The sequence below is a fragment of the Rhea pennata genome, chromosome 1 (assembly GCF_028389875.1).
Source record: "Rhea pennata isolate bPtePen1 chromosome 1, bPtePen1.pri, whole genome shotgun sequence".
NCBI lineage: Eukaryota > Metazoa > Chordata > Aves > Rheiformes > Rheidae > Rhea > Rhea pennata.
In genome coordinates this window covers 43,876,729-43,890,897 of record NC_084663.1, presented here as the reverse complement: position 1 = coordinate 43,890,897, position 14,169 = coordinate 43,876,729, and the positions used below count along the sequence as shown (strand labels likewise).

At 39.4% G+C, this 14,169-nt stretch overlaps 2 protein-coding genes across 2 annotated transcripts in view; both read right to left on the bottom strand.

Moving 5' to 3' along the window:
- Positions 1-3,651, bottom strand: part of OTOGL (otogelin like) — a 92,651-nt gene extending 89,000 nt beyond the window's left edge. The window contains exons 1-3 of the mRNA XM_062584856.1: positions 3,549-3,651; positions 2,547-2,586; positions 1,388-1,436 (exon numbers count right to left, since the gene is read on the bottom strand). Of these exons, the coding sequence (XP_062440840.1) occupies positions 1,388-1,436; positions 2,547-2,586; positions 3,549-3,627 (168 nt within the window). The 5' untranslated portion in view covers positions 3,628-3,651. The remainder of the gene's footprint in view (positions 1-1,387; positions 1,437-2,546; positions 2,587-3,548) is intronic.
- A 5,740-nt stretch (positions 3,652-9,391) lies between these two features.
- Positions 9,392-13,127, bottom strand: RPS16 (ribosomal protein S16). Its single transcript, XM_062584847.1, has 6 exons — positions 13,058-13,127; positions 12,924-12,979; positions 12,044-12,145; positions 11,048-11,144; positions 9,871-9,918; positions 9,392-9,591 (listed from the first exon to the last, which is right to left on the bottom strand). The coding sequence occupies exons 2-6, from the start codon at positions 12,969-12,971 to the stop codon at positions 9,446-9,448; spliced, it is 441 nt and encodes a 146-aa protein (XP_062440831.1). The 5' UTR covers positions 12,972-12,979; positions 13,058-13,127; the 3' UTR covers positions 9,392-9,445.
- Positions 13,128-14,169: the final 1,042 nt, after the last annotated feature.

The following is a 14,169-nucleotide window of genomic DNA, read 5'->3' as shown; positions in this document are numbered from 1 at the left end:
ACAGTTGCCCTTGTGTGCTCCCCACACACATATAGGCCAGCCTTCAGTTGCATGACTAACAAAACAAACTCTTTAAGCCTTTGCCTGTAAGATATTTTTTTCTTCACTCCCCCTGCTAGTCATTCTCCATGTTTGGAGCATGTTTGGAGTTTGAACTAATGGCTCTCAAAGTGAATAAGAACCATACAATAAACATTTGAGATTAAGTCTCACCAGCACTTTATATAAGGCCATAAATACTTCCCCTTTTTGATTGGAAATACTTTATCTTATGCATCCAAGTAGCAGAGTTTGCCGTTCTCATGGCAAAAATCAGTCTGGAATTGACTTAACCAGCTCACAGGCTGGAAAGGTCCCCACTTCAAAGCCAAAAATTATTCCGAGTCCTAATGGCCCATCATTATCCAGTGCGGTTCCTTATCATCGCTAGACAAAAGCATTGATTTCTGTTACCTGTATTCAGTTACTCTGAGGCAGGCCTCCTCAGCAAAGCAGGTTTTTGCCTGTGCATTATTTTTAGGGCAAAGCATCTCTGCTATGGCACTGATTTCCTATTGAATACCCTTCTGGAAGAGAGTTGGTCCCCAAAGCCCATTTACCTGAGAATAATGCATTTTTGTAGTAAGGAAAATAGGCTTGATTGACCTTAATATTATGTTCAACACTGGCAACACTCTGACCTGATCAGGAGAGACACATTAATCATGCGGCAAAGGGACTCAGAGAAAACGGTTCCTGGTTCTGCTTGCAGCCTCCCTGCATAACCCCAGCAAGGTGCCTTGCAGAGAGACTTCTCTTGGCTTCACTTCCCGCCCTTGCAGAGCGGAGTGATGAACCTTTGCAGCCTGAAATATTGACTCACAGGGGAGTGAGATTCCCCCATTTACTATTCAGTTTCAGTCCACCATCACCTGCATAGGGGGCAGCTGGCAGCCCTAAGCTGGTGGTGGGGTGAAAGAGCCCCCAAGGAACAGGCCAGTGCTGCAGGAACCCAAGCTGTGCAGTGGCCACCACCAAGGCAACACCATCATTTGCAGGACCCTTATTTATGGTTTCGTTATTGCACTTTTCATCAAACACTAACAACTTTGGGGGCTATTTGCCTCCACAAAAGACTCAAGAGCTGTGCTTTTATTTCCCTTAGTGTACATCCATCAGTTTGTCAGGGAGGGGAATTCATGAAGCGTTTTGCTGAGAATAAATGAATGAACGAAGGCTGTGGGTTTAAGTTTGAGGAAAGCAGGTATGGAATAGCTGCTCTTCCTCGCTGTCCTCTTGTTACCGCTGCTGTTCTCCTTACAAAGACTCCATTGTAACAAGAGCAAAGCTGCAGAGCAGAAAGGAGGGGAAGGTTCCCCCCCCTCACTCTTTTGGAGATATAACCTACCTCTGCTCCTAAGAGATCTCTTTTCTGTCGAGCTGCATTAAACTCATTTCTGGAAGAAAACAAAAAGGATCTTGTATAATCAAAGGTCCCTGGAGTAACCTGAATAGGCAGTTCCCCAGAGAGAGGTGTTTCTCTCTGATTTCCATCACTTTATCAAAGAGGTCTTTCTTGGGTTAACATTTAAAAAGGTGATTTTTTTCTTTTCTTTTCATGGTCTCATTTTACAGAATTCAACAGTGCTCCAATCTCTGCTCTCAGACATGGGATGCTTGTTCAGGGAGGTACATAGGGCTTACAGGGGAGAGAACATGAGCAAAATAGCCTTATACAACAGGATACAAAACTGGAAAGTTGCTTCATACATACTCAGCTGCAGGTGGGAGACAGTGAGTTCTTCCAAGTATTATTTGAATGCACTATGATGGTACCTTTAAAAACAAAAGATGACTCTCCAGATATAACTTACTTAAATTTGTGATTAACTTTTTTGTTGGTTTTTTTTAGAAACAATGGCATTAAACTACAAAATGTGCTTAATTTTATCAACAGTCCAAGATGTTATTATCATTTAATATGCATATATGTTCACTAGGTGGATTAGAGTCATTAGACTTCCAAAGCTATGTTCAACTGGACACTTCTATTGAAATTGATGGCATAGTTCCCATTTAATTCAATGGGATCAGGAACATTCCCTAGTTTGGGTTTTGTTTGGATTTCATCTTCTGCATAAAAACTTGTATTGCAAGTGTTTATTTTAAGGCTGTATAGCACTTACTTTTTGTGCTTCAAATAGCAGCTAGGATTTTATCATGCAATTAAAATTGTAGAAGGATACTCATTTAATGTATTTTTCCAGACATGAAATAATGACCTCACCATAATTTCATTCCATTATTCCTCTAAACTTTCCTGAAACCAGAAAAGCATCATTTTTCTTAAGTACCTCAATTTTTCAAAAAGAGGATCCATGGCCTTTACGTAAATTCTTTGAAAAGAGTTGTAAACATTCTAAAAGCACATTTTTACATCCAAACTACTAAAAATTACATGCCAAATTCAAGACTACATTTTACTTCCCAACTTGTACTGTACCCAATAAGCTCTATTCATTCTTGTTCTGTTTGTAGAACTTGACAAATAAGGAAGTAAAACTTACCTTGAAGTTCTTTTCAAAAGGGAGAACTTGCAATAAGATCCTGTAGATTAAAAATCATTGAGTTAAAATTTTTTTTCTACAGCCCCACTCTGTATTGGCAAACAATTTCTTAGGTTTAAAACAACACTACTGAATTTTATTCTTTAAAAAACAGCTAATGATCCTATGTTTTCCAGAGAATCTTTACGCAAACTTTTTTTCTTCCCAAGAGATTTAGCACAACATGCTTTCTTTCCTGAGAACTTCTCTCAGCTGTTCACCTGCAAATTTACAGTCTTGATTCTGCCCCGTGCTGCCATCAAAAAGAGCTAAGAGCTCATAGTCGTTCAGAGGATCAAAGCAAAACTGATAAAATACAAGAGGTGCTCAGAGCCATCCAGAATCAAATTTCTAGTGTGAATACCTATAATAATTTTCTGAATGTTACTTATAAAGTGCAATTGCAATCCATTGAAAACACTCCAGATCCCACACATTTCTTAGAAACTGCCTTCTTTCTCATATTGCCTTAGAAATCTTTATAATTGCTCTAAGAAAATTGTTTATAATATCCATTTGCAATACAATACTGATAAAAAAATGAGATAGTTTCTATAACTAGAACAGTAATCATTTATTCTAAAATTCTAAAAATGTTCAAACAAATTGCAGGTACAGTGTGTGCTTCATCAAAAATCATACTCTATTCAAAATAATTATCCGATTATTCATCTGACAATAACAACAAGAAAGCCCAGAAAATTTAGCTCTTGAATAATAATTCTGTAATAAAATTCAAGCTTAAAAATGCATTTTTTTAATAAAAGATACATTCTGATTTCAACAGCAGTCAGAGAAAATGGTGATATATAGTTTTTCAACTGGTGTTACTCTGCTAACTCCAGTAAGAGGCAAAAAATTTTGTCTTATAATGACAGAAAAAGAAATAGATGTACTACTAAAATGCGTAGAAAAATCTTTTAAAAAGCTAGCACTAGCATAAAAATTGAATAAAGTTCTTACCTTGCAAAAAGAACAGCAGAGAATGAATCAAGAATATGCTCCAAGGTATCATTAAATTGAGCTTTCCCACAATGTTCATTTCAGTATAACTTATAAATAGAGAATTTATCCAAATTAATGGCTTTGATTATGATGGCATCTTAGAATGATGTATTTCTATAGTGTGTTTAAATCCTTTCAAAATTAGATAGCTAGAGTCATTATTTTAAACTATACAATGCAAAAAAGAGAAGAAAAAACACCAAACTTGGTAGCCCACATACAGCTTCAGGGGCTTTGCAGAAGTTACATACAACTTTCTGGCTGCCTGTCTCTCATTAGTAATGCATGGTAACTCCTCAGCAGTCTGTATTAGTTACGCTTTCTCTAGACGCGCGAGTATTGCTTCTCTTTTGATTTGAATCAGCCCTTTATAACATAGCAGACAATGACATAGAACGAAGTTTTGCCACATCGTGACGGTTTGAGCGTTCCCTTCAGCCGTCACTTCACCTTTGTGTGCTTCGCCACTTGCGTCAAGAGTGCTGCCCTTTGTACACTTTGTACAGCGAAAACTTTGAGCAAGAACCTGCTTTGGTGCTACTGTGGAAAGTAGTAGTATGGTAATCTCTAAAAACAATTTGGTTTTATGTCCCTCATCTGTTCTAAAAGGAGAGACGTAAACTTCCATTAAATAACATACCTAGTTTTTGAGGAATATTCATAGATACTTTTGTTGGTCTCCTTATATCACAGCAGAAAACTTCCCAGAAGTGTTTTATTTTTAATAAAGAATGTTTGGAAAATCTCATTAGCAGAAAGGAGAAAAATCAGCCAAGCTAACAGGTTTTATTCTTACTTTTCCATCAAATATAAAAATATATTTTCATCAAAGTTAATTATGACCATAGAAAAAATGAAGATTCTTACTCAACCCTAAAAATTAATAGAATCACTATAAAAGTGTAGTTTTAAAGATATATATGGCTTATTAAAAATACTACTATGAATTTTTAAAAAGCCTCTTTCTTGCCTAAAATTCCACTCTTCCTAGGATGTATTTTGCAACATGCTCACAGAATCCTACAAAATTTTGTATCAAAGCAAATTCAGAATTTGATGACCCTTTGCGTAAAAAGTTCTCCCATGAATTCTTTTAACTCTTCTCTCACAGCTGGCCTACAAGAGAAGACAAACAGGCTCTCCAAATCAATATTTACCAAAGAGCCACTGAAATGTATTATCTGTCCATGTTGCATTTCATTATTCCATAAATCCTAAAGCAAATGGATTTCCTAGCTTGAAGCATTTCTTCACTGTAGTCTTTCCTCTGACATCTGTCTTGGTAGCTCTGAATTTGGAGCAGAGGACTGAACAAATGGTTACCTTCCTACAAACATCAGTAGTATGTTGTAGCTGATCAGAGGGGATAACCTGAGTGACATTTGCATCAATGGGCAAAGACAGAACATGGATTTTCATGGCTTGCTACTCTGCCAGTTGTTAAAGATGCTGATGTAAACACTGCTTATACCAGCAGGTACTACAGATCATTAACAGTGGATCTCTGTTTTCATGAGTGAAGTATTTGGATCTGAAAAGTTGACATCCACACAATACACATTTCAGGAGGACTTTCTCTTTTTTTTGTTTGTTTGTTTGTTTGTTTGCTTCTAACTAGCTCAAAGCTAGTCCCATGGACTGAATGCTCAGCAGCAGCTGGACTGCATCCACCAGTTTAGTTTCATCTGCTCCACGTGGTCCAAAACCACTCCACGCTGCAAACCAAAACAGAAGTGAACCCGTGATTCAAATTAATACAGTAATGTAGTCATGCGCACTCAGTGCAAACATCAATGTAGGCATCTATCCTGTAGAAGGTGGCAGAGACTAATGAACCTTACCACGCTCTTGTAAATTTATTGTTAGATGACAATGTCTTGTAGTTGCCTAATCCAGCATTAGAACTCCCAAAATATATCACTAGTTTCTTAGTTGCTCGATTTTCAAGCTAAAACTGCTTTCCCAGCTCAAACTCAGAAAAGGTAAGAAATCTGATCTGGAATTCTTCCATTCCTCAAGCCTTAATTTCACATAGTGCTTTATACACAAATGCACAGATAAAAATTTCCATTAATGTATGTTGACTCTTTTGGTTCAACAGGAAATATTTTAAACAGCCTTTTTCACAATTATTCTGTAACTAAATTGAGGGAACATTTGGTGCATGTTAGTATTTCACAGTTTAACTTCTGAGACTTAAAAAGTAGACCAAGCTGTAAAGGGGCTTTGTAAGAATTAGAGCAACAGGTTTCATTAGGTTGGGATATCACTGCTTACTGCAGGGTAGGAAATAGCATGGTTCCAAGGGCATTAAGAATGCTAGCTAATAAGGAAAAGAATTATTCAGCCAAGTACACTGAACAAGTACACTCCCAGGACTATATTAAGACAGCAAAAAAAAATTTTTTTTGAATCAAATTATATCCAGGCAATGACATACATTAACTGCACAAGTAGTGGAATGCTCACAGACTGGGACTGCTGAAAAAAAAAAAAGGCAAATATAAAAAATATGTTATAGAAAATAATCACATTGACAAGAAAAGGAACACAGAGAACACACATTAGCTTACATTTAAAAATACAAGTGCCATGTTTAAGCTATACATTTTTCTATAAAAATAGAAACTTCTCAATGTTTATACATTTCCATATTACAGTAAAAATTAATTTTCCCTAGAGCTCCCAACATAGGAACAGCACTTAAAAGGCCTTAATTTTACATTCAGGTCACGTAGTTTACCAAGACTGATAATAATGAGTGAGAACAGAACAGCCTTCAGTGACATGGGTTCAGGTTCTTGTTTGGGATCTGAATACATAGTCCTTAACAAAGAAGGGAAAAAAAAGATACTTTAGAGTTTATATGCAAATTTTCACTGAGCTGGTATTTTCAATGAAAGTTCAGTTACGGTCACATTTTGATATGTATGTCTGATCTTCCTAACGATTAACATCGGTGAAACTAATGAAAGACCTCGACCACACCAGATTAGGAGCAGCTCTTCTGTTCCAACAATCATCTCCAGAGCGGCTCAAAAAAAAATCTCATTGTGGGCTTGAAGATCTAATTGTTGGCACTTGTCTGTGGGATGGTCACAGGATATGGTGACAGGATACGGTCACATCAGCCGCAGCAGATGCTCCAAAGAACTGACTGCCAGCCCCACAGAACCATAGCACCAGAAAAGGAAACACTGTGAACAAATTTTGTCTTATTACGTCTTCCTAATGTTTTTACTTCACATTAGTTTTACTTTCCCAATGAAGTTAAGCCCTCTAGTGGTTAATTATCAAATAGCCACTTATGGAAAAAAAAAAAAAAAAATCAGCCCTTCACCACCCAGGTGGACACCAGCCCACTTCAACTAATATTTCTCATTTAGAAAACAAGCCTGTGGGAATGACATCACTCTATGGGATTAACAGGGCACTTTCACAGGATCAGAGTTAAGTTCAGAACACATTTTTATTATGTTAAGAGCTTTTTGTTTGAAGAAAAAAAAGAGATGTTATCTCTGGATATATTAGTAGCAATGCAAGTTTTATCTTCAGCCTTTCCATAATAGAGCAACAAAGCAAAAATTTCCAATTGTTACAAGCTGTTCTGTGGGCAGCACAACCAATAAATCTCTTTTCCCTGTGACTGTGAACCCCTCTCCTTTTGTTACCGCGCGGGGTATTCTATCTCCCCATAGTGCCTCCATGACTTTCACGTCACAGGAACTCTGAATCCTCTTGTACCCTGCATTTGACTGGTCTAACAGTTAAACAAGAATCAGTTTTGGACTAGTCACAGTATATTCTACCTATGTGCCAACTGGCAGGTTAGTACCCATTTCCTAAGCAGTCAGTGAGCCACTGTTTTACAGTAACCATGTGAGCCAAATAGAGGCTTACTTTTCTTCTGCTGAAGCTAATTAACATCTATCAAAACACCAGTTTTCACAAAATTCATAGGAATTCAATAATCAAATCTAGAGTTAGCCCAACCTCAAAAGCTGTAGGTGTGTAGCATCTTTTCCTTAGAAAGCCAAACTATAGGATAAAGTAGAAACTGTGGAACTACAGATTTCTGTATTGCCACCACTGGATGAGAAATAGGTCAGATTTGAGGGAGGGACTGAGAAAAGCAAGCTGCTGCAGAGAGGGGAACCCAGCACACGCACGCACGCGCGCACACATACACACACACACACAAAAAAAAAAAAAAAAAGAGGGAGAGAGTGATTGTGAGTTCTGGAATAGAATATATATTGTCCACTTAGTATCAGACCAAAAAAAAAAAAAAAAAATGGTATGTAAATTGGCAATAGTATACATAATCATCCCTTCCACTTCAGGGAAAGGGCAAGAGGTTTGAATAAGACTTCTCAATTTCTACTTAGGTCATGTAATGCACTATTTTGTGGTAGACTCTGAAAGCTAAGGAGGGAGATGGATACAAAATTTATTTTCAGAACCAAGTTACACATTTGACTCTCTGATAACTATACTTCAAAGCACATGCTTTAAACTGCTTTCTACAGAAAAAAGCAAAAAGACATCATAACAAATGTTAATATTTTTTTTTTGTCCTGATTCAGGAAAAGTGTTATTTCCAACTCCCCAGCTAAACTCATAAAGGAAGTCAGTTTAACTTTTTGTTGACTGGGTACTCTGAAATGACCTACCATTAAACAAGTGAGAAAAGAAATCTCACATTAGAAAAAAAGAACACTTGAATTTCAAGGTGCTTCTTTGTAGTTCATCATTGTCATACTAACATATGATAGAAAAAATACCTAGCTCACATAGCAATTTAATAGAAGCTAGGCTCTTGATTTAGTCTCCAATGTTTCTTCCAGTTCCTGTCCAAAAAAAGTTTTCAAATATGGGAAAAAGTTATCTATAACACTTATCTATTTACATGTCTATTGGACCAGCTCATATCCCAGGTCTCATTCAATTACACCTAACATCAGTTCTGGAATGAAAATTTGGAATGCTTCACTTACTGAAAAAAAACAGAATTTTTCCAACATTTCATGTGTGATACATGCCCCCTAGCTAAATATTTCCAAATTAATGCAGTATTTTCAGCTTGTTCATGTTGCCTTAAAGCCTTCAATTGCCTTCCCTATGTCATGACGTAAGCAACAAAACTGGCTTCCAAATCCAAAGGTTTTTATTTTTAAAAAATCATTTATATACTACTTCTGCAAGTCCACCTGCCTCTGTGCTTGTACTGAGTGAACAGGTAGTCAACGGATGAGTGTATCTCAGCCCAACATCATTTGTAATACATGAAGCCTTTTCTACATTCTACAATTACAAAATAGTATTTCCATACCATAAAAATATACTGGCTTGGTTATTTTAGCTATTTCCTACATTTCTATGCACTAATCCAGAAAACTCTGCCTCTGTATAATCTAGAAATAGCTGCTGCAGCAAGATTTCAACAAAATCTCTCTATATACACACATATATAACTGCTCTGGTTACCAGAGTTTTGACAAAGTAAACTTGAAGTCTGCTTTAACTGCTATGCTGATGCACATACCCAAAAAATAGGATAAAGTTGTGCATTTATCAGAAAATAGAAAATAAAAATTCATGAATAGTGAGAAGATTCTTTTATTACCGAACCCCTGTACTATTTATTAGGATTTACTATGAAAGCCTAGAAGAGAATTGCAAATAGTCCTCTGATTTTAATACCCATTAAATATAATTAATATCCATTGTGAGCCAGAGCGAACTTACACATATAGCAAATGCATTTACCCCCCCCACACACACAAAAATTGAACATGAAATATTTATCAAATTCTTTCCATGTTTATTGACTGTCACAAGACTGTAGAACGACTTTAACGATAAGACTTCTGGTAACGTGCACGGGCACCAGGTCCTCCGAATTTCTTGGACTCACAGCGGCGCGGATCTGCAACCAGCAGAGTCCTATCGTATTGGATTAGAATATCCTTGATCTCTTTCTTGGAAGCTTCATCAACATCTGTAAGAACAAAAAAAAAAAGAAGTTTCAGAAGGAATTAATCTATACTAGCATTTATCATAAGATTATCATAGACTGGTAAGGTTGGAAGGGACCTCTGTAGACTATCTAGCCCAGCCCTCAGCCCATACAGGGATCGAACCCACAACCTCGGTATTAGCAGCACCACACTCTAACCAACTGAGCTAAACCTGCATTTCTTGCATTAAAACAATCACAATCAATACATTTCCATTTAAGGCTAATATTAATCAATCACAATCAAAACAATGAACTTACATTTTTGATAGTAAGCCACCAATGCTTTGGAAATAGCTTGACGGATAGCTGTTAAAAAAGATGATGCATCAGTAAGGACACCAAATGCACTTAAAACTTCAAAATAAACACTGATAGTGTCAATTTCAGAATACTACTTGAAGCTTGCTTTGTCTCATTTTCTGGCAAATTGTCCTTTCCTTCCATAATCTCCCCTTCCCCACAGTCCCTGTGACCTCTACTTTGGTCAATCAGAAGGCATTTATGCTAACAGCCCATCTTCAGTTCATTTGCTGATCTGACAACTGTCAGCTAGTCAAGAAATTGTACAAGGGCAGCCTAAATCACCTTCTCTTTGGAGTACTAATGTAGGCTCATCCTTCACTAAGTGGTCAATTTTCAAAATCCTTAGAACCATATTTCTGAAATGTCTATACTTTTCAGTAAGCATGCACTTTTCAGCAAACATATTTTCCTGTAGGTTCAAATAGTAAGTAGAGGTAAGGGACAATATGATGGCATGAGCATACTTTAATAAAACAAACAGCTAATGTGCCATAGCATTCAGAACTCCAATCAGGAACATGGGATTATGCTGTCCTGTTATCTGTCAGGACATCAAGATCATGTTTTTAATGAAAAATTTTCTGAAAAATTAATATTGGCAAGTTTGAGACTGAAATATGTCCCTGCTCTTTCTATAGTGTCAACTCCATTACATTGGCCTAAACCCAAACTAGAATAGCAAAGCTAATCTACCACTTGTAAAAAGCAAACTAGTACAAGTGCATTCTCAACAGCCTGCATGCAAAACAACTGCTTCATCAGTCAGAGGAAAGATGCTTCTGAACAACCTGGAATTTTATGACTGAAGATACAACTTCTAATGGTATCTTCTCCTTTCCCCTTCCAAAAATCTGTGTGTTCAGCTACATTTCAACAGTCCTACCAGGTTGTGAGATGCCAAGATTGGTTTCTCAAATTTTCTCAGTTGTCATAAAGCTAGTTCATTCAACTTATCTAGATACTGCAGCTCTACAAGTAAACTACAACCATCAAGTCCACTTAAACAACTACATTTGAGTATTTATGTAAAAGGAAAAAAAAATCCACACTGGGATATACAAGTTACCAATCTGAACTCAAGTCAAGCTTGAGCTTTTCTAGCTCATATGGAAGGTTCCTCACGATATCCTACCATAGATTTGTGCTACGTGGCCACCACCCTTTACACGGACTCTGATGTCAACACCAGCAAAGCGTTCCTTGCCCAGGAGGAGAACAGGTTCAAGCAGCTAGGAAAAAAATAGGAAAAAGAAAAAGTTAAGAAAAGTAATTTGTGATCAGATTCAAGCTTGTAATAGGTTTTGCAATGCGAAGTTACTAAATTTTCTTAAAAATGCACTCCTGATTTTACAAAGATCCAAATTAAGTACCTCTCTTGCAGAGTTCTTCGACATCTACCAGTATGGACCTAAGCACAATGTTACAAAGTTTTGAGTTTTTTTTTTTTTTTTGTTTGTTTGTTTCAAAAATCCTAATGACAAAGCATATGCATACAGCAATTAAGACAAATAGAAATTAATTCCACAAGTAGAATGCCATAAGAAATCCATGGTTCTTCTTCTCTACTATTTTTTATATTTGATATCTAGTCAATCTTAGATTCTCTCATCAATGGTCAAATGGCTACTTACTAAGCCCTAAAGAAACTTCATGTGGTTTTAAAACATCAGTTTCAATTAAAAGCAAACTAATGTGAAGTGCTGAAAAATACTTCTGACATCAAAACTATCATTTAGTTTATGCAATCTTTTTTGTTCCATAGTACTTCATAGTATCATGCTCAACTGTCTCAAGTTGTTTTACATATATATGTATATATATACACACACACACATTTTACTGTATCACAATTACGAAAAAGTTGCTGAGAATAGCCCTGAAATGTCTTTATACAATGTGAATAAATTATACATTAATCCATTTAGGCAAGAAAACATTTTTGCCCTTCAATAAGTTAATCATAACAAGGGTATTTTTTTCTTTTCTGTAATGAAAAGTCCGTATTTCAGCTCATCAGGCAACCCACAACAAAATATTTAACACAGCCAGTAAGGCTTGCAATTCTTTTCCTTCCCAAGCAATTAACTGTACAAAAATATCTTAATATCCAAGAAGGGAAGATGCTTACTTTATACTGCAGAGTTCTGGGCTCAATCATTTCCAGAGGTCTTCCATTCACTTTAATGAGGCCATTTCCTCTCTTGCAGTGAGCAACAGCAGTTGCAGTTTTCTAAAAATCCAAATGTACATTAGAACAACAGTTCATTTGTTTCTACATCAGCAGTGCAAAGAGACTTCCTGTGAATTTTTAACCATCTACAAATCTTAGTTTAACACCAAAGATTAACATCTTGCACTAAACAAAGCAGTCCCATTTCCTGCATTCCCAGCGGTTCACTCAGAACATTAAGGCATTATCTTAGTAAACTTATACCAAGTTTGACGTTAAATGTGGAATAATTAGTTAACCAAGTTAACCAAAGTTAACCAAGTTAAACGTGGGAAGAATACCTTTGCTGTGCTGCAACTCAGCACTTCAGCGGCTCTTCTCTTCACAAGAGCCTGTTACCAACGGCTTTTCGGGCCAGTGGATCTCAGCGGCGCTAATCTTACTTTGCTACCACCACCATCTCGTTTAACATGGCTCTCGGGATCCAGCGACGACAAACCGCGCCCATGCGGCCTGGCCGCTCCTGAGCGCTCCCCAGCCAGGAGGAAAGAGCTCCGACCCAGCGGACCCGGCCCCTCTCCCTGCGGGGAGAAACCCTTCCCCTCTTTCGCAAGGGCCCCAGGGCAGCCGCCCCGGAACAGCCAGGCCACAGCGTGCTCCCGCGCTCCACGTGGGCCGGCCAGCAGGCCTCACCGTCACCGGCTCCGCCGCGCAGCGGCTGCGCCCTGGCGAAGGCGCAGCCCCGGTGCTCGGGGTTGGAGCCGAGGCCCCAAGCGCCTCAGGCCGCGGCAGGCCCGGAGCGAGGAAGGCGGAGGGGGCCGCACCGCCCCAACCTCACCTTGCGCCCGAAGACCTGGACGCTCTGCAGGGGGCCCTTGGCCGGCATGGCTCCTCCTGGAAGACAGAGAGGAAGGGAGGCGGCGTTAGAGGGGCGCGGGCCGGGCGGCGGGGCCGGAGCCCACGGACACTCACCCTCCCCGCGGCGGCGCTTCAGCAAAAGGAGCGACGGGGTTTCCCGGGCGCTTCTCAGGGGCGGCGCGGCCGCAAAGCGCAACCCTCTCTTCCGGCAGTGCGACAGAGCGCCCGGCCGCGCTTGGCGGCAGCCCGGCGAGGGGCGGGGCGGGGCGGGGCCGAGCGGAGGAGGGGTGGGGCCGAGGGGTGACGCGCGGCGTCCGTTAACGGCCGCACGTTAACCGCCGTCCCTGGGCGGGGCGAGGGGTCGCGTTTGCGCGGGTGTTGGGTCGGCGCGTTGGGCCGGTCCCGAAAAGTAGCTTCTGTCAGCTGAAGGTTTCGTGCTCGCTTAACAGTGCTGCTTTTGGCTCTCCGCTTGCAGGATTTCGCCGGGTTTGGCGGGAGGGAACATACCTACCGCTGCCAGGGAGGGGACGAGAGGGGAGGGGGGGGGCGGGCGGGCGCCGCCCGGAGGAGGCTGCGAGTATGGGCGCAGCGCTGCTGAGGGAAGCAGAGACGATGCTGACTGGAACAGTTGATATTTGCTAGGGGGAGAGGGTCGCTGCCTAAGTTTTGGCATTTCTTAACAGCCGTTTGAAGGGCTTCTTGAGGGGGCTAGGGAAGAGGCACAGCGTGAGGAGAGGCATTCTCGAGTCACTTCTGAAACTTTCAGCACTGATACCGTGCTGTACCATAATTAGGTATCCCAAACACAAGCAGAACCCAGCTGGGCTTCATACAGTATAAACTGAATGAAGTTACTGCATGCCCAGAAAGCTAACAGTGGGGTTTCTGGTCACTGATGCGCCTTCTTGAGGTGCAGCAATACAAATTCAGTAGATACCTTTCTTCCAGAAGCTTAATAAATTGCAGGAGAAGATAAAGCATTTAAACTGTATTTTACAGTAACATCATACATTGAGGAGTAATCAGGCAATTCTTTATATCTGCTTAAAAGATCGGTGCCCATTATGCTTAAGATCAAGTCAAGAATTTCTGCTTAGGTCCCAGGGCCATTTGCACCATTGAACTGAACTTATGTCTGTCTTCCTTATTCAGTATTCATCAATAGAACGTGGAGTTGAAGTCTGATCCAAACTATATTTTATTTTAAGGTTTAGTATTTAGTATGC

Coding starts and splice junctions, on each gene's coding strand:
- RPS16 (XM_062584847.1), bottom strand. CDS start 12,971: ATGCCGGCCAAGGGCCCCCTGCAGAGCGTCCAGGTCTTCGGGCGCAAG. Junction 12,146..12,923: donor TCCAGGTCTTCGGGCGCAAG/GTGAGGTTGGGG, acceptor TTGGATTTTTAG/AAAACTGCAACTGCTGTTGC. Junction 11,145..12,043: donor CCAGAACTCTGCAGTATAAA/GTAAGCATCTTC, acceptor TTTTTTTCCTAG/CTGCTTGAACCTGTTCTCCT.